At 35.4% G+C, this 23,318-nt stretch overlaps 1 protein-coding gene across 3 annotated transcripts in view; it reads left to right on the forward strand.

The window, feature by feature from the left end:
* The window catches only part of LOC134529339 (septin-1), a 217,303-nt gene that overhangs the window by 129,507 nt on the left and 64,478 nt on the right, over window positions 1-23,318 (forward strand). For all 3 annotated transcript variants that reach the window (XM_063363296.1, XM_063363297.1, XM_063363298.1), the window contains 2 exons: window positions 1,963-2,049; window positions 12,953-13,113. In XM_063363296.1, the coding sequence (XP_063219366.1) occupies window positions 1,963-2,049; window positions 12,953-13,113 (248 nt within the window). The remainder of the gene's footprint in view (window positions 1-1,962; window positions 2,050-12,952; window positions 13,114-23,318) is intronic.

A 23,318-nucleotide genomic window follows, 5' to 3' on the forward strand; every position in this document is an offset into this window, starting at 1 on the left:
TTGTTTAATGGTGTGTGCTGAGGAGCAATTATTTTCTGGTGCAGTGATTGGTTCAAGCACGTGCTATATATTTTTTGTAATTTCCAATTAAGATATTGCATAGATGTTGGTAGCCGTGTCACGAGCTCTTTACAAATTGTATAAAGTTTATGCTTGTTAGCAAAGGAAAGAGAGCTGTGTTTATCATGTACCTTTGCCTGCAGTATATGCTCCGTTTGGTATTATGTTTACTATCAGTCTTATGTGTTTGGTCAACATAATATTAAATTACATGTCAAGCAGGACATGCTTTTTACTCATGACGTCGTAGTCCAAGCTTTAGCCACTGATTTGTAGCCCCGTACTTTGCACGCACTTGCCTTTACTTGTTTCATAATTATATTAGAGGTATTATGTGTTTTGGCATGGGACACGACATAAATTTGCTATTTATTCTGAATTTTGTGTTGTTTCCTTGTATAGCATGATATTTTAATTTAATAGCATAAGATGTGCCTATATATGAAAAGGATTAATAATCAAATATTGTGTGTTCATCACATGATGGCCCCCCCCCTCCCCTCTACCTTCAACACTCTATTTTGTTTTTAAGTCTTCATAATGTTTTTCTAACTCTGTGATCCCGAGTTCGTGGGACTTTCTCATACATTTACGAGGATGGTTTGATTTGTGTACAATATTCAATGAAAAATGGCTTATAGCAACCCTTTTGTAGTTTACCAGAATTTCAATAGTTTGTGAGAGAATTATGTTTTGTAAAATAACTATAATATATCATTTTTGCAATCACCATTAGGTTTTTCAGCTAGTAGTTACCAGTGAGTGGGTTTTGGCAGTTTTCTTTGACACTGTTTTACTACTTTTAAATACCAAAATCACTGTTGTGTTTTATTGTTGGTGACCTAAGATAGTTGGAAATGCAGTAATTGTTGAGTTCTTAATCTGTGTTTCATAGTGTAACCAGTTAACCAGTTAACCAGTTAACCAGTGTAGCAAATACACAAAATCACCTAACATATACCTAAAAAATTTCTTTTTGACATTATCGTGCTTAGTGTAACTGTCCTTAACTGTTATACTTTTAAAAATATGTTTAAAATTTATTTTACGTGTGATTTATTGCCTTGGTTAGAATAAATATGTATTTCTCCAGGTGATCTCTAAATATTTAGCCATTTTAACTCTAATTCATCATTGGTGGCCATTCAATAGTGGAGATTTGATTTATTACATTGTGAGCATGAAAATTTCTTTTTGTTTGCTTCAATGTTGAAGTATAAGGCATTAACAGTGAACATTATTCAACACACTTGTGCACCTCCATTTGTGTTGTGAGAAAGTCAGTGTTTGAATTGGTTCATTTTAGGACAATGATATTCAAAAGTCGGTCGTATTTTGTGACCTAACAAATTTATGAAATTGTGTGTTTACCACGTGTGAAATTATCATATTAGTTTTAATCTTCAACACTATTGATTAATTTCTTTTATTTTGAAATTTAAAACTGTGTTTTGTGGACAAAATTAATTGTTAAATTTTCCAGATATAAAATTTTGCTGAATAAATTGTGTAAAGAATTTTTTCTCTAATGTAAACCATGTTTGATTATATTTTGAATTGTTATAAGTAGCAGGGTACTTAGGATTGTTCAGCAAAAATTATAATATTATAAAATGGAAAATTTTAGATAGTATCTTATAATTTGGTGCAGATTTGCATGTTCGAAATTTTAAAACTTTTAATGAAAATAATGCCCATTTTATTCTTAACACTGTGACTTTTTTTAATTCAGAACTGTTATTATTGGCTTATTAACTGTTTTGTCGTGACATGTGGTACATCCAGTATATAGGTAATATTTACAGACATTCACTTAAAATTATAATCATCTGAGGGTTTTGCGTGCCTTTGCATTTTAAATATTAATACTATAAAAAAGATTGCAACATGTACTTTTTGTAGGTATTGGAGGAGATTGAGAGCAATGGCATCAAGATTTACCCTCTGCCAGATTGTGACAGTGATGAAGATGAAGAATACAAGGAGCAAGTAAGTTTGTGGCTGCTCAGAGCTTTTATTACAAACCAGGAACTCTCATAAATATAGATTTTTCATTATAATCTGTATAGGAGATCTTCGTATAATCTACCAATAGCTCATTTTGTATTCTACTGCCACTTGACTTATAACCAAGCATTAGTTGTGCTAAACTCTGAAATTGCTATGAACACAAACCATGTTCCCCACTTCTGTGAATTCCATATTATCTATATTTCAGCTTTTGTCGTGGTTTTCATACGTTTCCTCTTTATTTGAGTATGTCATATATTATTTGCATTAACCTGAAACCCCTGGTATTTTATTGGTTCTGAAATTTAATTTTTTTGTTTAGTTATATTACTATATTTTGCACTTGTCGTTAGATTCTCAATTTTTAGCCTGTTTAGTTGAATTAGTTTTCATCTTTGAAGTGTTAAATTCATAATTTATTGTTTTTAATCTGCAAACTTTTTGAAAATGCCTGAATGAAATGAGTGTTAAGAGGTAAGACCTAAAAAGGTCTAGAATGTGGGAGAACATTCAGGTTTAATGTAATTTATATTGTATTTAGTATGTTGTAATTATTTTTAGAGTATTTATTATATTAATTTTTGGTTAAGTATTTTTATAACTTAAGTTTTAGTATGGCTACCTTAGTAATAGGTAGGAAACTGTAGACATGTGCTATAACTATTTTCTTTCATGTGTGTCTTGGCTGAAAGATGGTCACATGTGCTTCCGCACGAGGTGGCGGAACAAGGCAAGTGACTTGAAGTGTCAGTCTGCTGTGGGCTGGCGCGCGAGGCAGATAACCGGTGCCAGCGCTCTGCGAAAAAATGTTTAACAGGGGTTACACGAATGTGATGTGTTTTCTGATAATGTCGCATGTATCGTGAAGTAATGGTGTACGAATGTTTTCAAATTTTGATTGCATACCAAGTTCCTGGATTTGTGCCCTAAATACTGGGTGCTGTTGGTCTTTGGGCATGCCCTGTGCTGCTGTAGTGTGCTATGGTTTTAGCATACTTGAAGGAACAAATCCACTACAGCTAAGTACTAACAAGTAAACGTTGGCCTATCTTATATATGTACACCCCTGGAAAACAGTAATTGTTTCACCGATTTAACGCAATGAATATTACTGCAACAGCGCTAACTCACTTTGTGTGTTCAAGGAAGTAAGTTAATGGTGAAAGCTGTGGTTTGCCTTTGATATGCACAGCTGTAAATCAAAACTTTTAGGCGCCCTGAACTAACATTTACGTGGATTTATCCGCGAATTGCCACCCTCGTTCAGCAGACTTTTTCAATTAATTGTAATTTTTTTTAAATTTTTATGGTTGCACACACAAAGATTTTATACAGACACTAGTGAAATTTAATCATGTAAGCCCATGCTTTAATATTAGTCAAAAAGTTATAAATGGTAGTAATAATTTTTTTTGGTCTATTAATGTTAAATTTTTTACTTCTTTTTTAGGGTATTTTGTAGGCTACGTTTTAATATTTTATAAGGGTTGCCTGTAATAGTTTTTGTTTTCTTAATCAACTCTAGGCCATGCATAAATTTACTTTGGAAGAGATTTTTAGTAGCATTTTTAATCTTTATGGTAAACTGTTAAAATATATTTTTGTCTAATGTTAATGTTAATGTTACCTTATCCGTACTCCTCAATTTCACTGCTTAAATGTTTACAGTTTTAATGACTGTTTGGTATAATTTTACTAGCACCTTTTTAGGTGCAAGAGCTAATCCCTCTATTGTCGCAGCATTTAATTTGTTATTTATGTATGGGCCGCATTTGTTGCTGGGATTGGGTGCTGGGATTGTTATCACTGACCCAGAGCAAGGGTAGTGGTATCAAACCTTTAGTTTTTATTCTTTTTAAGTTTAACTTTTTTTTTTCCTAATCAGAATAAAATATTGTGATATGAAATAAATAGTCCTCATGACTTGAGTACCATTTGTGTTGTACACACTGTTAAAAAAAATATTCATCTGTTTTAACAATCCTGTAACATTTACATATTAAAAGATATTGTTATGAATGCGGGAGTCTAGGCCGCTATGCGTGTCAGATAGGTGGGCGCATGGCAGGTCCGCAGTAGTTCCAAGAGTACCAATAGGCAAGTATATGAAGTGCGAGTTCAGCGAGTGGTGCAACACGGAAGGATGGAGCCGTGCGAGTGTAGTTTGAGTGGTACAAGACTGTGTGTGCGGACTGGTGCAATGTAAGGGGCGAACAACTGTTGAGCCTAGCTCCAATGAGGAGTGTGAACTTGACATATATTTAGTGATTTGTGAACATAAATTAAGTTATGTAAATATTATTAATAAATAGCACTGTATAAAATTAATTGGACTATCTTTACTCTTAACATTTGGGTGTCAGAAGTGGGGTAGCCCTAATCAAATGATTTACGAATGATTAATAGCAAATTAAAATAATAGAAAAACATTAGAATTTAGATTTTAATGATTGAAATTAGTATTAGTAACTGTAGTTAGTTTTGAGTATAGTAGTTGTAAAGTTAGTGTGTTTTTTTGAGTAGAAGTTTAGGTTAGCTCATAGGTGAAATGACAGTTTAGTTCATAGGGCAGTAGGGATAACAACAGGCTGGTAGTATATGTGGACAAGGAAGATGGCTGCTGACGAACTTAAAAAAATAATGGCTTTTTTGAAATGAAGGATGAAATCAGGGGACTGAAAAGTGGCCAAGAGGATATGAAGAATAATATGGAGTAAAATGAAGAACTGCCAAAAAGAGATGAAGAATGAAATTAAGTGTAAAATGAACTGCCGAGAAGAGATGGAGAATAAAATTGATTATAGTCAAGATGAGATGAAGAATGCCATGGAGACCAAGATTGAAGACATGAAGAACCAAGAGGAGATGAAGAGGGGTCGGGAAGAAATGCAGGGCAAATTGGTAGCTGTTCAAGAGGAATTAAAGAAGAAGATTGATGAAACCAGTATTCAGGTGGAAGGGAAAGTGCAGTGTTTGGAACAGCATCTGGCCCAATAGGAACAACATCTAGCAGAACATGAAGAACTGATGTCGCAACAGCTAGCTCAACTCGAGCAGGCTATTGAGCAGCAAGTGGCTTCTGTAACTGAAGAATGCCATTGAATGATCAAGGAAGCTACAATTGCTACGAAACAGAAGAGTTCCTCCGGGGAAGCGAAGGTGGAAGACGCTGCAACTGCCACTCCTCTCCCCCCCTCCCTAAAAAAAATGAAAGCCACCCACCTTTGAAGGCCAATCGTCGTGGGCTGTCTACAGACAACAGTTTGAGGCAACTGCTAAAGTGAATGGCTGGGGCAAGGAAGATAAGTCTACAGCACTTGTCTTAGTCCTGCGAAGATCTTCACACGAGGTGCTGCAAACCATGCCAGTTCCAGACCAGAAGACTATGGAGTAATAGTAGAAGCCCTTGAGCTGAGGTAATCAATCGACACATGGGCGAGGTGTATAGAACAGCCCTGAAGACACATCAACAGCGATCTTCAGAAACACTTCAGGAAAATTGAGGCAGTTATTGAGAGGCTTGTGCACCTCGCCTATCCAGAAGCTCCTGCAGAGTTCCGACAGCAGCTAGCGACCTGTGCATTTATAGATGGACTCAGAGATGCAGAGGTTCAACAAACTCTTTATATGGCCCACCTTAAAAAATATCTGCGATGCTCTTGTTCACGCCTTGGAAATCAATGGTGCCTACATTGCCTCAAGAAACATGAGCATCAAAGTGAGGCAGGCTGTGATAGAACTTTACCACAAAGTGAATGGTAGCTCGAGTACAAAATTAGAGTTTATCCTGGGGTTATTAAGAAAGCTGTTGAAAGATCCACAGTTTCGAAAAACCAGGACACCCGTGGTGCTTCGTCTGCAGAGAACTATAACACATCCAACGCGTCTGCCCGTATAGATGTAGGAAATCCAAAAGAGAAGTATAATGCTGTGATAACAAAAGTTGACAGGAGAAGAGTCTACTCGTTCGAAGAGCAAGAGGTCACCCACGGTCCTTCACATGTCAAGGAAAAGGGGGGGGGGGGGGGGGGCGGCATGTCCAGTGCGACTGCCCAAATCGTGGGAGTAAACCGAAGGAAGGACAGCGATGCAACAGTGGGATTAAGGAGGGTGACAATTCACCGGTTCAAGGAGCAGGAATTCACCTACAGTGTTCTGCGTGCCAATGATAAGGGCATGTTTGCTACCGCAATGGGGGTTGAAGTGTTCGTCGAAGTTTAGGGCGCCACCACATGTATAATGGGCATGTGGACCCGGCTACTATGTTCTCTGGGCCGTGATGTAGCCCGTGTGTGGCGAGGCCCGTTTCCCCCTGTATCACTAAAAAAACCTCCGAAAAATGATGAAAGGTGCATGAAGCTCCTTCCTCTCGCAGCGCTCGCGACACACTGACCGTTCGTCCTCGCTCGGCAACTTTCGGGAGCGGAGCACTGACGTCACATCGGTGGGCGCGGGCCGACACAAGCACGCACACGCACACGCGCACGCACGCACGCACGCACGCGCACACACACACACACACACACACACACACACACACACACACACACACTTCGGGCGGTTAAACGCCGGTGTCGTAGAGGGTAGTGGTGGAAGGAGTGGGCTCGCAGTGTGTAAGGGGGGAGTTGGTGGCACATCGGGCTCAGAAGGGCGCAGCCCGGGACGATGTCATGTTTAATAGAGATGCCAGGAACGGAAACGTGCCCAGCAGGGCTGCCTGAGAGAAAGGGAGGTGCCACTGCAGCAAGTGCAGAAGAGCGAGGTACATAGTAATTGCAAAGCTGGCCTATGGCTCCGAAGAGTTGCAGGACGGCCGCAATGTTACATCTGCCAAGAAGTAAACCATATCCAGTACAATTACCAGATGTGTAGGATGGCTTCACAGCATGGACACAACAGCACAGTGTTACATGTTCGGGACAAACAGGTTTAAGGAGAGTGGAGTGTTACGAACAGGTAAGACAACGGCAAGACGCACTCCAGATACCTGGGTGCCTGACGGGCCTGCACAGTCACTGACGTCACATGTAGACCTTCGGGGATTAGAGCGTCCCGACTTCGCCACTTCCCTTACCCCACATCCTCCTTCCTCGGTGCTGAAAATAATTGTCCGATAGTAATTACATCTTTTTACAGAAATATGTCAACACTGTACAAAATTATAAGTATAAAATACTCTCAAATTTACAACATGGTTTTACTTCAGCTAGAAGCTTTGGAACAACTGTTGCTGATTTTATAGAAAATATACACAACCAGGACACTGATTCTGACTGGGGACGCACTACAACGCTGAAATGCCAATTGATCACAACGCCGAAATACCGGAACGCCGAAATGCCAAATTGACCACAACGCCGAAATACCACAACGCAGAAATGCCAAATTTATTACAATGCAGACAGCTAGAAAACTGCTGTGTACCACAACAGAGATGCCTCGATAAATTTGTGGTTGTAAATCCCATGCTGTTTGTACCACCACGAGATATACCCGCACCGCAAAACAAACACGTTGGTTTTACACTGTCTTTAAGTGGCAGTTTAAAATATTTCCACATGAAACTACTTTTATGTGCCATTGTAACCAACAAACTTCTAAAGAATCACTAAAATAGACAAAAACGTCATCGGACTATGACCATAGATAAACACACTACGGCATATATAAATACCAGCAGTGATCCAAACTGTGTTCCAATATTGAACTATCACTGCAATGTATCACAGTTTTTCTGCTCGTTCCCCCACGTACTGATATGCAATGGAACACACCCTAGAGGATACGAAAGTTGGTTAACCTGCAGGCGAATGGTTTGTTTTGTACTGTATTTTGTGGTCAACACACGATATTCTATGGCTGTGGTTTCGTAAGTGCAATAGACGTAAGTTAAAATTAGTATTTTTTCATAAAAATCAAAGTTTTTATTGTGAATTATTAAAAACTTCGTAAAATAATGGTTTGGCATGTTTTAAAAATACCCATATAAAATTAATACTGTAAATTCGTGTTTTTGTTGATACGTGATTGTAGGCCTACCTTATTTAGTATTTTGTAAGTAAATTTGAAACGTACAACCTTGCATTTTTAAGCTTAATTCAGTATTTATTAATTTTGATTTATTATGTAATGATCGGCGTTTGGTGATCAGTAAATAATTTGCAGATCGGTACCGATGCTGATGTATTAAAATCGCCCGATTATTGTGGTCGGTGATCCGCATCGGCCCAGCCCTAGTTATTTTCAATAAAATTTGTATTTAAAAATAAAATACAAACATCGTTTTCACCTGGCTAGTACCATTTGAAGAGTTTCTAGATTTGTCAAGGGCAAGTGAAGTATGCAAGGTCGCAAGAACATAACTGCATACTTGAATTTGGACATGGCTTAAGTACACATGTTCAGTTTATTGAGTTATTCTAATAAAATTATGTTTATCTCCAAAACGGTTTAGTCAAATTAGTATAATATTGGTGTTCATATTTAAAACCTATGTAAACCTGGTAAATTTTTGTTGTAAGTCTTTCAAGATTTGTTGTGTTGTGTTCCACATAAGTAGAGACAAGATTTTATGATTTTATTTTCAGTCCAATTTCTTTTTAAAATGGAGGATTTTGGTGTTATTGTTCTTATTTTTATAAAAGCAGTTTTGTAATACTTACTTCATCAAGACAGTGTTAAAATTTATATGCTGTATTTTTGCAAACAAAAAAAATTGTAATAAATCTGTCTAAAACAGATAATTTGGAATAATAAAAATAAATTTAAGAGCATTTGTGTTTTAAAAGTGATACACTAAGAGATGCACAGTAAAACGAATAAAATTAATTTTTGTGATTCATGCAATTGGGTACAAATGTTTGTCCGTAAAAAATGACATTCCTTGAATTTCAAACGTTAAAAGATTACTTGTTTATTATTTGAATTAAGGTTAGGTTAAGTAATACTTAATTCCATGATATAACTAGCATTTCAGCACTATATGGTGGAATAACGTTCATTTCGGTGTTATGCAGTGTTTTGACCTGCTTTTCAGTTTTGTTGCAATACACCATGTAATCTTGTCCTCGTTTATGTCCTCGTGTATTCTTGATTGAAAAGTAAAAAATGTATTAATGTATTGATGACAGGGCCCATAACATAATTATATTTTCCATTGACCGAAAATGAAATGTAATGATACTTGTATAACCGGAAAAAAAGGGCAGTATTTTGTGTTATTATACAACAAATATATAATATCTTAATTATTTAAAAAAAAATGATTTAATCCATTTCTATTTAAATTAATAACTTTTGTATTCATAATTTTTTTCCCATTTGTCCTTAGACTTAATTTAATTATACACTTAGCTTAACAATTTGTACTGTTTCACAATTATCATTATTCGGCAATTTAAAATTATAAATTTGACATGCGGCAATAACAACTTCTAAAAAATGAGTATAAGTAATCATACAACTACATCCTTGACTTATATGTTTTGCACTTCTTCGCTCCTAATAACTCTGGTTTGAGTTCAGCTAAGTCCTTACACTTTTAATTTATGTATATAACCCTAGTGGTCATAATTTAGGCACACCTATTTCCCACCACTAAGATGATCCAGGCCCATATATGAAGCAATTTTTTTTTTAATGTGTGAACGTTTAGATATGTGTTTATTCATTTGTGAAAAAAAAGGGGGGGTATTACTACTTGTCATTAACACTTTATTTGTATGCACTAAAATATTGTTGGTTAGTTCCCTCGTAAATATTCCTGTACAACCTATAATTAGTAGCCTACTACCTACCTATTTTCATTTGACACTTCTGAATGGGTAGCGAAGGCGGTTCGTGATAAAGGTCTGTGGACATTTTTGAATTAAATTTTAATTACAGAAGTAATAATTATTAATTACAACTGAAGTTAATTGTGTGCCTGTCTGACTTGCAGTACATAAATATAAAACGAACAACGTGTGATGCTTGATGTTACAAGTAGGGATAGCATGAAGGCGCTCTCCATTTCGCCAGACGCAACAACCATCAGTTATACTTCCGCCAGCATTTATGTTGCAATAATAAATTACTACATGATAGCTTAGTTTTGGAAATTCAAACATGGATTTTCTTTCAAGAACTATTCTAACGAATGCCAGGAACATTGAGTAACCAATTACATAGATTTTGGACATTGTACATTATAAAAAAAGACTGTATAATTAAAAGCCTCAAGCGTCAATTCGGCTAGAAAAGCAAACCAAAAATTATCTAAGCTCTATCCTCATGTATACATACTTACATACATAATAAATTTAAACAATTAAAATTGGTGCAATAAGTTGAAATGTATTGTGGACAGACATACAGATGTACAAAAATGTATCCGATTGTATGAGTTCACCTGTATATATAGTTTCACAGGAAGATACCAATCCTAATTAGATATAAATTAAACCAATTTACATCCAAAAGTCACGTAATTGGATGTTCAACTATATAGCGGAGACAACATTAGTAAAGCAGCAAAACCTGTAGAAGTGCAAAGCCTGTAGAAGTGCAAAGCCTGTATTCTACAGTAGGTAATAAGATCACACTTTTTTTTTCTCTTCAATATTTGCAGAAAATTGCATTACTGGCTAACTTCATTGATGTGATTAGCTGTGAATGAGAATACTAGTGTAATCTCGTATATGAACTAATTTAGGATTAGCACGCCATACTAGTTGAACAGGTTATAATAAATAACTAAAAAATTTATCTTGCGTAACTCGCAAAAGAGACAAAATCTGAGTATTTTCGCCACCAACCCACTGCGGTAAAACATACAATATGTATATAGTATATGTGTAGTGTTATTTATATTTGTTTTTGTGTGTACGTATATATAAATATGTGCACAAAATAAATATTTATTATAATTCTGGTGGTTTGCACTTGGTTACTTATGAGTTAAGAACTGAAATGTACTGAAAATAGTAATATTTATTCTCTTACGCGCTGTTGAGAGTCGAAGTAGAGCGTCTAGTCGGTTGTTGGGAGGAAGGGAGAAGGGACTGAGAAAGAGTGACTGAAAGCTGACTGCCCTCCGAGGTCTGCAATCTACACCCTTCTCCCATCCACCTCCATCCGACCCGACTGGGTGAAATAAAATTCTAGGAAAAGCCTCCCCCCTGTTTTTCAAAACCGAACCATGCCAGCGCTCAACCGTACAGCTAGTGCTATCTATTAAGGACGTAGGGAACTACTTATATTGTGTTATTTTTTTTTTTGCACTCTGCCGAAACTCAGTATCTGAGCCTTAATTCCATCAATTCCATCCACCAGCCAATTCCATCACTTTTGAAATCAACTATGAGAATAATTATTACATATAAACAATGCATGAATGTCAATGCCTGATGTACTTGTACTTTAGAGAGGTTGACATGTCTGGAAAAGCAGTCCCTTGACTTATCTTGAAACAATAAATATTATATTTCAATTTGGTTGTTTCTAAAATTAATAATATTTATTTGTATACATTCAATGAAAATTTGATCAGCAATTATGTATTTCTTATAGAATAGCAATTTGTGGTGACTGATGCATGCATAGAATGTCACAGTGTTATAATGTTACTAGCTGCCCGACCCGGCTTCGCACGTCTATACTAATGGAAAAAAATTAAGCCACATCTCCCATTTACAGTAATGGTAAATAAAAAAAATTCAGTGAAAATTTATTACAATGCTGTATAATGTACCGGAGAGAAAATGAATAGCACCGATGGTTTCCCGACTCGTGCACGCAACGTACAACTGATGTACCCGTACTTCGCTACGGCAGTCTACAGGCAGATCACTCTTGCGCCGCTCATTATACATGCCCCTCCTTGTGGGTACGCCACTGCCGCACGATGCCCGTTGCCATGGAGACGCAGAAGGCATGAACAATGCAAAATCCTGTTCTCATGCAGACAAAGTACCCACTGTTGCCTGGTTTTAACCACCCATGGGATCTAATTTTCGGAAAATGTCATCCTGCGTAACATAAGGAACAGTACTGTGAAGTTTCAAGTCTGTAAAATATATATACTTGAAAAAAAGGGCAATAAAAAAACAAATTAAACACAGAGAGAGGAAAAAAAACAATAGTTTAGGTTTGCAATTTAAAGTGATAAAAAGTATTTAAATACTAATTGAACTCTTATGAGGGTACTGATTGCTTCGTTGTTAATATCACACGGGTGTTTTTTACTTGTATGGGAAAATTAAGAATGATAAGGCATCTTGTGCGTGGCAACAATGTTAATAGGCAATAGGAAATAAACTTCTAGCGCCTGCGGCATTGTCAACACACACTTTGTACGTGTACTGCATGTTGTATCTAACCCCCTCCAACGCATTTGATTCTAAATTGGACTTTTAGTAAGGATCCCTAATGTTATTGATAATATAATATAGCCTATAGCCTTCCTCGATAAATGTACTATCCAACACTGAAAGAATTTTTCAAATCGGACCAGTGGTTCCTGAGATTAGCACGTTCAAACAAACAAACAAACTCTTCAGCTTTATAATATTAGTATAGATTTATTCATGAGGTGGAAAGATACTGTAAATATTTTTAAGTAGGGCTCAAAAAATGTTGCCTTAAATGAGAACCAGATGTATATATTTGGTTTTATATATTTATTTGGTTGATTCTAGGAGTCTGAAAACTAAAATTTGCTCTCTGTAACATGTAAGTTGTGTGAGATTTGTTGTTCCTCTTAAGTGCATTCAGGAATGTAATGTTACTAGCTACACTGTTACTGCTTTTTGTGTTTATGTACAGATTTTTTTCCTTCATAAACTATTTTGTAACATCATGGCTGGTATATTTTACTTAGTATCCTATTACTGGTTCTCGGCAGGTACGCCAGTTGAGGGAGTCTGTGCCATTTGCAGTTTGTGGTGCAAATACTCTGCTCGAAGTGCGAGGACGCAAAGTACGTGGACGTTTGTATCCCTGGGGGGTTGTGGAAGTAGAGAATCCAGACCATTGTGATTTCATCAAACTTCGCACTATGCTCATGTGAGTGTGTTATTTTTATTTTTACTCGTAGTTTTGTTAAATGTGTGCAGAACCATCATTTATGATGGAATGATGTGACTTGAAGACCATTTATCACATTCCAGAGGACCTGGGTCTTATGCTGGGGTGGTTCCTTATGAAAGATTGGAGAATGGATAGAGTCTTGAAAATTTTAGCTAAGGCGAAGAATAGCTTCAGCTCAACTTTTGAAAGTCAAGTTCATTATACTTGATGGGATGTGACATATAGTATTTATCTTAAAACTCGAAATGTATTTGACATATGTAATGAGCCTAAATCACATGGAATTATCACTTTATGGTGAAACGTATTTGAGTTCTTGCTACATGCTACAGGCCATGCTACATTTTCACGCCTCTGTGCTGTTTTTTTTAAGTATGGTTTATTCTACACAGTTACGTTGTCTTCTTTAGAACTAGGAACCTTGTTTACTGTTTTGACACCTGTATTTTCACTTTTGCTTGGTTTTTTTCTATTTTATTTGAAATAATTTTGCATGATGAATGAAAAATATTATATTAATAATTTTGGAATGCATTATATATTTTTGCCCTTATTAATGTAGCATAATCTATCCTTATATTCATTTTATTAAACTTCAAAGAAAAAATTTGGCAACGGTCAACTCAATTGTTCGAAAATGTGCTAATGTCTGGACTGGACTCAAAGGTGTTTTAACTGAATTGGGCTTGGCTGTACTCAAAAGTACGTAGACCAATCCTTTCATTGTATGGTGATTATTTTGGTGTACTTTTGCCTTCTCTATCTTCACTTTACTGCTGTCTTAGAATATCATCATATACAGTCTGAAATAAGATGATGCTGATAAGCCACCCAGATCCAAAAGTATATTATGTGGGATGTTATAAATTAAACTCGAGTTAGAGCTTGTTTCACAATGTTTGGTTTTGTTCACATTAAGCTCTGATGAAATAATAAGTCTTGGTTGTAGAAAATAACCTACCATTGAGTGTGGCCGACCACATAAGGCCTCTGTTTAGCAAAATGTTTCCTTTTTCAGACATTGTGAGAAAGTGATAGTGGCAGAATAAAAACATCTGCTATTATTACACATTACATATTATGACACACTTTCCAAATTACCCTTTCTGTCTGTCTACCCAGGCAGCAGTGATGGTTCAAATTCTAAAACTTAATCCAGGGTTGGTATTTTTTGACAAAGATGTGCAACAAATGGTCTCGCACATTCGTATAGGTTATTTGATGTTGCCTAAGTCGAACAACATAACATGCCTGTTGCTAACATGATGGTTTTATTTTCTTCTGCAGATCATGCTGCACTTATGCTAGGATCTAAAAATGGCATGGAAGCTGTTGGGGAAAAAAAGGAGGAAGAACTTATTGTAATGGGATACTTGAACCATGTGATTAATTTGATCTCAGGAAAAAAAGTGGAATAGTTCTCCAGTAAAAATAATGTGTAATTTTTTTCTGAACATATTGTATAAAATTTGTCATATTTAGTAATTTTGTTGTTATTTTAATCTTAGCGTAACCATACTGTTGTGTTTGATTTATGCCAAAATCAAGCATTAGGATATTTTTGCTGGATTCAGAATATCAGAAGTAGGCCAGAATGCTTACATATTTGAATGAACGGTCTACACATTCTGGATTTTTGTATATGAATTGCTAATTTTTGCTGGTATTAAGAAACAAATATTTGCAATAAGTAAACACACATAATAAGGAATCACAAAGATTAAACATGGTTTTGGTAGTTGAAAAATGGTTGAATCTATAAAATGGGTAGAATTAATAGTTAATACGATTTTTTTCCAGGATCAATTTTTCTTAAATATTATACTCAGGATCTACAGAAATTTTTTTTGTAGTGTTTTGCCATATTTACAACAAATTTTATGGTAAAATGGGATGAGTAAAAACAGTCTGCTCAAATAATCTTTATTTAAACTAAAGCTATCATACCCAACAATTCTTTGGGAAGACTTTATTTTTATTCACCACACTGTTTCTATTCATCTCATTTTATGGTACTAATAATTATGTGAGAAGAACATTTAATGAGTTAAAAAAAGTGGTTATTGTACCAATCTTTAAAGTCTCGCTCTTAGTTTTCAGTACATGGTAAATAGAACATGCTATTGCCAGAGTGGTATCGCATGATGGCGTTCAGAACTGCGCTTTTCTGTTAATTTATTGGATGTAGTTATTATTTTAAGTAACATCATCAATATTAAATATTATGCAAATAATTTTTAGGAAACTCAAATCATAATGTATGTGCTTAAGGCTATATAGGCACCATGTGCGCTACTCTGGCGGTGAATGTGGTAAATACTAGCTGCAGAATGGCAGAAATTAACACACCACATGTTGCCAGCCTTTAGGGGAAATGGTCAAAAGGATTAGTAATATTAATGGTTATAAAAAGCGAAAAGGTAATGCAAATTGCTGTGTAATTGGGTGCAGTAATACATACTTACAAAAATACATAACCTGATATTGTTTTTTATTCATTCCCAAAGCGGAAAGCTGAAGAGGAACAAAAGGAAATTTGTGGATTTAAGCTGTAGGCCTTCCCAATTAAAAGTAATTAGGCATACACTGCTTATAAAGTATTATATGCCACAGTTTTAAAAAAGTATGTAGGCTTTCGCTTTTAGGAAGTCCGTTAATTTATGCATTAACTATGTGGAGATTGTTACTGGCACTGAAATTACATATTTTACTTAAATTCGTTTATAGTTTCTTTAGCTGAAAAATTAAAGAGAAAATATGTGAAAACAAACTTAAATATTCTGAATATTTCGTAAGAGAAGTCATAAATTTCCATGCTGTAACAAACGTATCTGTTTAGGAAAATAAACAAAAAAATCTATAAAACACTACAACCAGGGATAGTTTTTAAGGATTTAACCGGACTGGCCAATGGACAGGTATAATTTGGACACTTACCTAACAGTAACTATTTCCACCTGTCCAGCTTACGTTAAAAAAAATACTGGTTGTAAACTTGATATATGCTTAAGAACATCACTGTACTCAAAACAAGTCAGTTTTACACTATTTTCATATTAATATTAATAATGGAGCTTTAAATATTGATTGTAGTGTTTTGCACTAAATCACTGGTTTAATGTGTCTGAATACTATCAGATGAACTGTGATCAGATGCATCTTCATCTTGCTGCAGCCTAGCTACGCACTTTCTGTATGGAGGCTGAAATGGTCTGCGCTTTCTCTCACCACAATTAAATGAAAGTTCAAAAGCCGGGATAGGATCAAAATCACAGACACTATTTGATTTCATCTGGATATGCATCAGTAATGATAATGATTTCAATTGTGGAATCCAACCAGTTCCTCCAACTCTTGTGGGTTTGTAAAACTTGATCTGAAGTGTTTCGCAGGAATTCTTTAGAAGACTGCGATGAACTGGGCTGTAATGGTAAAATGGATAAACCTTTCTCAAGAAAATCTCAATTTTAGGATGTAGTGGTATTTGGAAGAGTGCTGATTTTACAGCGAGCTCCAGTGAGCTATGCAATAAACAAGCAACTAAATTTGGTTGCATGTTTTCTTTCAATTTCGCTTATACACCATTACGTAAACCTCTCAATACAGCTGCACCATCACTGGCAAAGCCTACCAAGTGTTACTTCATTTTCACACAGTCATAACCACAATATTCATGTAAAACTGTTAAAATGCACTCAAATATCTGAGTAGCATGAGGCCTGTTGACATGCCTGACTGCTACAAAGTCAGTATGGAATCCCACTTCAAGTGTGTACCTCACAAGCACAGCACTGTCAGTCGACTTGTCACACATCACAGAAAAATAATTTGTACTTTTCAAATTATTTTCTAATGATTTCAATTCAGTTTCAGCAATTACACTCATGAACTCTTTACACTTTTTGTCTGTAAGGCATGTATTGCCTATAATGAGACCTTTCTGTTTATCAATTGCACATTGCCACATAAAGTCTGCAAACGGCCGTCCATGTTTCGCCAGTGCATGAGATGTACGAAAAAGCAACTGCATTTTTGCTAGTGCATCTTTATTTATGCTCTGCAAAGCCTTTTCTGCCAGAGATATACCTGGTGTGGTCATTTGCACATTTTGTAAGTCTTGACACTGCCAGTGGCAACTACTTGCTGCATGGGACGTCAAGTTTTCTTTACGAAAACTTGAACATCCTTTTACCAATGCCGACTCGAATGCTAGTTTGGGATGCACTTCACAGACGTTGCAGTACATTTTTCTCTGAGCATTATCATACTGAACCCATTGAAATTCTGTACACAAGTTCTGAATAAACTCACTTTCCCGCACGTTTTTATTATATTATCATATTCTTTCTTGTCGTCCATTTCCGTTTTTTTTTTCTTTCAGGCGGCTTTGAAGCGCTACTTACAAATCGCCACATTGCTGCACAAACAACTCTAATGTATTAATGTATAATATTAAAATACGAAGTGAAGCTGCAGTTCATACAATCGAGCACAAAACCACCTGTTTGTAAACGGGCATTCAATTTAGGCCATATCTTATAAACTTGGTTACCTAAAAATAAACCCAATAACACAATAAAGTATCAACAACACACGCATAAAATGTGACTATTCTTACTTCCATGGAATAAACAAAGCCCGGTTACAGACAAATTACCGTCCGCCACTCCGCCAGTCTTGTGATTTGGGTTGGTTTAGGTATGGTTAAGTTAGGTTGAAGTTGATAGCGCGAGGCTAAATGCCGCAATACTTTCTGCTTAGTAAAAATATCACGTTAATAATATGAGAAATTGATTGAATACAGCAATAATAATTGTTTGTGATTACATAATATTAGCGGTAATAAGATCTGTAAACAAACATTGATAAATAAGCCACATAAATTATGTTGGCTGCAATGCTGACAAGTTTTAAAGAAAATATGGCATCACTGACCACAAAATGGTGGCGCTTCCCCCCTCCACCGCGCGCGATGCGTCACAGTCCTCTCTTTAGCACAACGAATTCTTCGATCCTTTAGCTATCCAGTGGTGTAATTAAATTTTTGGATGTAGATGATAAGATATGTAGCTGCAACACCAAACTGTGTCTTCTCTCCCTCCCCCCCCCCCCCCCCCCCCCCCGATTTTGTTATCATTCGTTTTTTCTTTTAATTGCATCGTCAACATAGTTTACGTAATGAACGGCACAATGATGATCAAACTGTTGCAAATTTTGTTGGATTTACTATTTGCAAAGAAAATGAAGGTGCTTGGAAACTTACAAAATTCCAATTTCATTGAAACTGTAAGGTAAAATACTCCTGATTGACTTTTGTGGTCTACTGAATGTTACGTATGAAATTGAATAGTAACCTGTCCCCCCGGACGGGCACGTTTCATTATATACCTGTCCGGATGGAAATTTGCCGGTCTCGGACAGGCGTTAAGGCCTTAAAGTCGAACCCTGAATACAACAATTATTTACCTTTCTGAATGTCACATACTGTTGTACATTTTTTACATATGGTCCATGAACTTGGGAATAAAAGTTTAATATCACTACTAAGTCATTTCAATTAAAATATTTTACATTTTAAATTCACTTTTATTTTAATATTAAGTTTACAAAATTGATATTCATAAATAAATTGTAGATGTAGTATATTAGATACCAAATTTTTATTTATTTTTTTGCTATCCAGACGGTTCACTTTGATAACCGTCAACTGCGTCAAAAATATGCAGTGTTAATTTCATTATAAACAAAAGGTCGGACAACCCAAAAATCCTGCTTACTTCCTCGGTATACAGTGTAAACTCTATATAATGACAATTAACGGACTGAGCATTTTTTGTCATTATAGAGAATGGTCGTTAAATGGAGAGAAATAAACTATATCATTATACTATTCTATAATAATATGCATTTACTAATATATTACACAAATTTTACACACGAACATTAATATTCATACAAATAACAACACTTTTGTGTAGAGTCTGTCATTTTTGACTGATGTTTTTTGCTGCTCCAATATTTTAATTGTATTTTCTTATGTTTCCTCTTATTTTAAATGTATTTTTTTCTTTTTTTTTTCCATATTATAGACACGGTAAAGCGGCTAAATCCAAAGCGTCTTCCAACATCACTGATCTTTTTTCCCCGCCTCTATTGAGTGTATTAATAAAACTTTTTCGTCAATACACAAAGATTTTTGTTTACTCGCCATGTGTACAGTTCGAAAGTCTGTAAGCAAATGCAATAATGATAACGTGTAACAACTTGACAAAAGTCTAGTGACCGAGGTAAACATGTGCAAGTTCATCATACAAAAAACAAAAGACAAAATTTCTTAGAATCTCCGGTTCGACAGTCGAAGTAAACACGTGCTAGATAATACAACAACAAAACAGCAAACAAAAGAACGTACACAGCTGCTGTTCTTATCAAATTCGGCAACATAGAAAGTACTGCTTAATGATTTATAATGCCGTATTGTTGTCGTTAAATAGAGTGAGCGTGACACTATATAGAGTGTATTATTGTATAGAAAACAAGGTAAACCAGCCAAAGTCAAGCAATTTATATGTTTTAAAGAGTTTGTCGGTAAATTGAGTGACGTTATGAAGAGTTTACACTGTATTTCCAAACAATTATAAAAGGAAAGCTGCCTCATCGCATGCTTTTGAGCGTTGCTAAAGAGCCACAAAAAGGTTAAAAACAGTAACAATATAAGTATTATATATTACAAAATTTCTACAAGTGCTGTAATGATGAAAAACAGAAGTTTTGATACCACTGTTATAAATGAAACAATTGGTTGTGATTTTGTATTTTATAAATGTTGCACTTGGAAGATCAAGTGACACATTGATTACAAATGATTGTGGGTTGTCTCTATTAGAAATAATGCTGTCAAAGTTTTCCAAGAAATAAAACAAGCACCTCCAACAAAGGGGTCATTGTTGTAACACCACCATATCTTCATTATGGAAAATTAACAGCCGAAGAATTTAAAACTTCTTACAGCATTGCCAGAGTTAACATTCATATGGAGAGGTGCATTCAGTGATTAAAAATCTTCAAGGTTTTACCCAAACTATCAATTGAACGGCTCCCATATGTAGATAATCTTGTTCATATGTCTTGTGCTTTAGTAAATGTGCAGTCTCCTATTATTTGATATAAACTAAAACAAGTGTAGATAAATATTTAGTGGAGTAAAATGTTTCCATTTTATCAATTCAATTCTCAACATACCTCAAGTCCTCCTCTAATTTTGTGCATTCGTGTTGTTTATTCGGTAAAAATACAAGTCACATGTACACATGTACCTGTATTATACATTAGTATCTGACAATTGGTATAATGCATATTATTTGTTGAGAAATAAATATAATTAACATTAATTACCACTTCTATTATGCACTTATTCCTGCATGAAATTGGATACAGTAAGTCCTCTATTTACGTCGTACCGATTTACGTCGTTTCGGATTAACGTCGCTAATGTTTGAGTACTCATGTTTCAATTTAAGTTGTCGCCGATTCACAATAACGTCGTTTACAATGACCGTAAATCTTTATTTTAACCAAAACACCGTATATAATTCGTTTATAATTCTTTGTTTCCTTCGGTAGTTAATTTATGCTGTGTAGCGTAAGCTACACGTTCACCGCCTTATCTTATCATACATCATGAGGGACGCTTCCTGCTCTCCCCTGCTCTCCGCGCGGTGATGCAATACTACCAGCCCGCCCGCTCGGCCACCCACGTATCTCGCACGTAGAAGTGTTATCTACTTCCCGCAACGACACAGCATTTTCTCCTACCCCTTTTCGTCCAACTCCTTGGCACTTCAGTCGCTATGTGTAGTGTATTCAGAGCTTTTTCATTTAAAATGTTACGTAAAATGATATAATTTATATTGTTTGCGACATAAATTTAAAGTAGTGTTTCTCATGAAAAATATTTTACATTGATTTTTATTAGAATTATTCCCGTACGTAAATTGTAAGAATTGCGCCGCGCTATTGTATAACCTTTTTTAGGTGTTTATTACTTCATGTGATTATTTTAAATCAAGGGCTCTCAATGTTTGTCATACTTATAGTACTTTTATTGTATGTATGCATTTCTTTTGACTTTGTTCTTACCAGCCTCCAAAAGAAAACAGTTTTTTTCTCCCGCGAATGACTCAAAGTAAAATCTGTGTAGCGCTAAACCACTTTGTATCCTTACACTTTGAATGCATTATGCGTTTATATTACGTACATTATGTACTATATATCTGTTTTTATATTTCAATCAATAAAGGTAATAAAGCAGCTGGTTAAATAACCATTCTATAAAGCTGAGAAGTACTAGTTGGACTTGTTTCCCACGCTGTCGGTTGTCATTTGCTGATAAAATTGCCCGTTGTCACGTCTGTATGCCAGCGCTTCCGGCCGACCTTGGGCCGTGGCCGGCCGGTGGCATGAAACATGGCTCATTTTGCGTCGTTTCTATTTACGTCGCGGTTTTCAGGAACGTAACCCCTACGTAAACCGAGGACTTACTGTACTTAACTTCTAATAATATTTCAGCCCTGTCTCCACCAACTATAATATCATCTAGGCTTCCACAAAGCCATGAACTATCAGTCTACAATGTACACCTAGTGTATATTTTCTTTTTATAATTAGTTATGACTTCAGATTCAATTTATTTTCCGTATTTCACATTTAGTGCGGTGACACCAACTAGAATTTAACGAGAATCTGCCAAAAAAAGAATTTGCTAATGAGTGAAAATTTTCTCTACTCGCTGAGAGCAGAATTTTCTTTCGTGGAACCTTTTTGGACAATCTGCCTGGAGGTATGTTGTTACAGAAATGTAAGTGTCTTTGTATTACTCACACACACATAGTTTTCGTAATATAACTGTTCCTACTTATTAAATGGTCTGAAAGCTAATTTCGTAGTCAACAGTTAATTTGATTTCATACGATTTCTGTTGTTTTACACTCATCTAGCATTACTGAACTTTCTGCTGATTCGACTAAAAAATTAATTAAGCTTTTACAGTCATGTTACACTCCTGTTGTGTTTTCTGCTTACAATATTTGACACAAAGGACATGTAATATCAGCAACCTTATCTAATTCTAAAGTATAATAGGGTACAGGATATTTTATATTTAGCTTAGAAAATATGTCAATTAATTTCTTTTAGAATACTTTTATTTTATAGCCGTAGTCTAACATGGGTTTCTCCATGTTTGTGGGACTTCTGGTTTTAAAATAATATGTTCGTTTTCAATGTACAGTAAAGAACTGGAGCAACGTGTTTACAGAAGTTTCCAAGTCCTGCCGGGCAAGAACATTTTCCACTTAAATAGTTATTCTGCCGTCAATTTACAAAAATAAAATAGTGTTTAAATAAACAATAAAATTAAAAAAAGTAATGTTTAAATGCAGGGAGATAAATTACTTAACCCAAGAGTTACTTGGTATAGTAGATTTTTGCCAAATCACTTCTGCTTTTAATATTTTAATACAGATACTTGCCCTACTTTACTTTCTTTACATTTCTTTTAAAATACTCGACTCAAACTTTTTGCTTTTCAAAAACTCAATATTTGAGCGAGCTTGTTTTCTTGTTCTGTACCCTTAGATAATTAAGGCTTTCTTTCACTATTTCGGAATAAAAGTCTAACTTCCCTAGAATCCTTTAGTATATAACATAACATGATATACTGTATATACATAAATACAGTATAACCTCATTTTTATGTATCTGGGAATTATCCGTGATAAACTTTTTTTTTTGTTGCACCATCATTTCCTATATACTAGTACTAGTGCATTACTTCCCGTTTTGAAGGAAAGCAGTTCACGCAGTTTGTGTTGCAACAGCACTGCATTTAATAGCAAACCATTATAAAAGTTAGACTGAACAATAAAAGTTTAAAGTGATTGTGTGCAGTTTGTTTATGGGTGGTGCAGCAGCTTTGTTTGCCATACTTTAACTCTCCGTAATAACTACTTACCCCTGGGCATTACTCCGTAAGTGTACCTTGACTATTTAGAGTTTTTAGAAGGTAAAATCTTCTGTCAAGAAAACATAGTGATTATTGGCGAGTTTAATTTTCCTGGTATTGATTGGAACGAAATCACTACATTACATGTTACATTTTTTTTTTCCAGCATACAGCATGC

This window comes from Bacillus rossius, chromosome 2 (assembly GCF_032445375.1).
Source record: "Bacillus rossius redtenbacheri isolate Brsri chromosome 2, Brsri_v3, whole genome shotgun sequence".
Lineage (NCBI taxonomy): Eukaryota > Metazoa > Arthropoda > Insecta > Phasmatodea > Bacillidae > Bacillus > Bacillus rossius.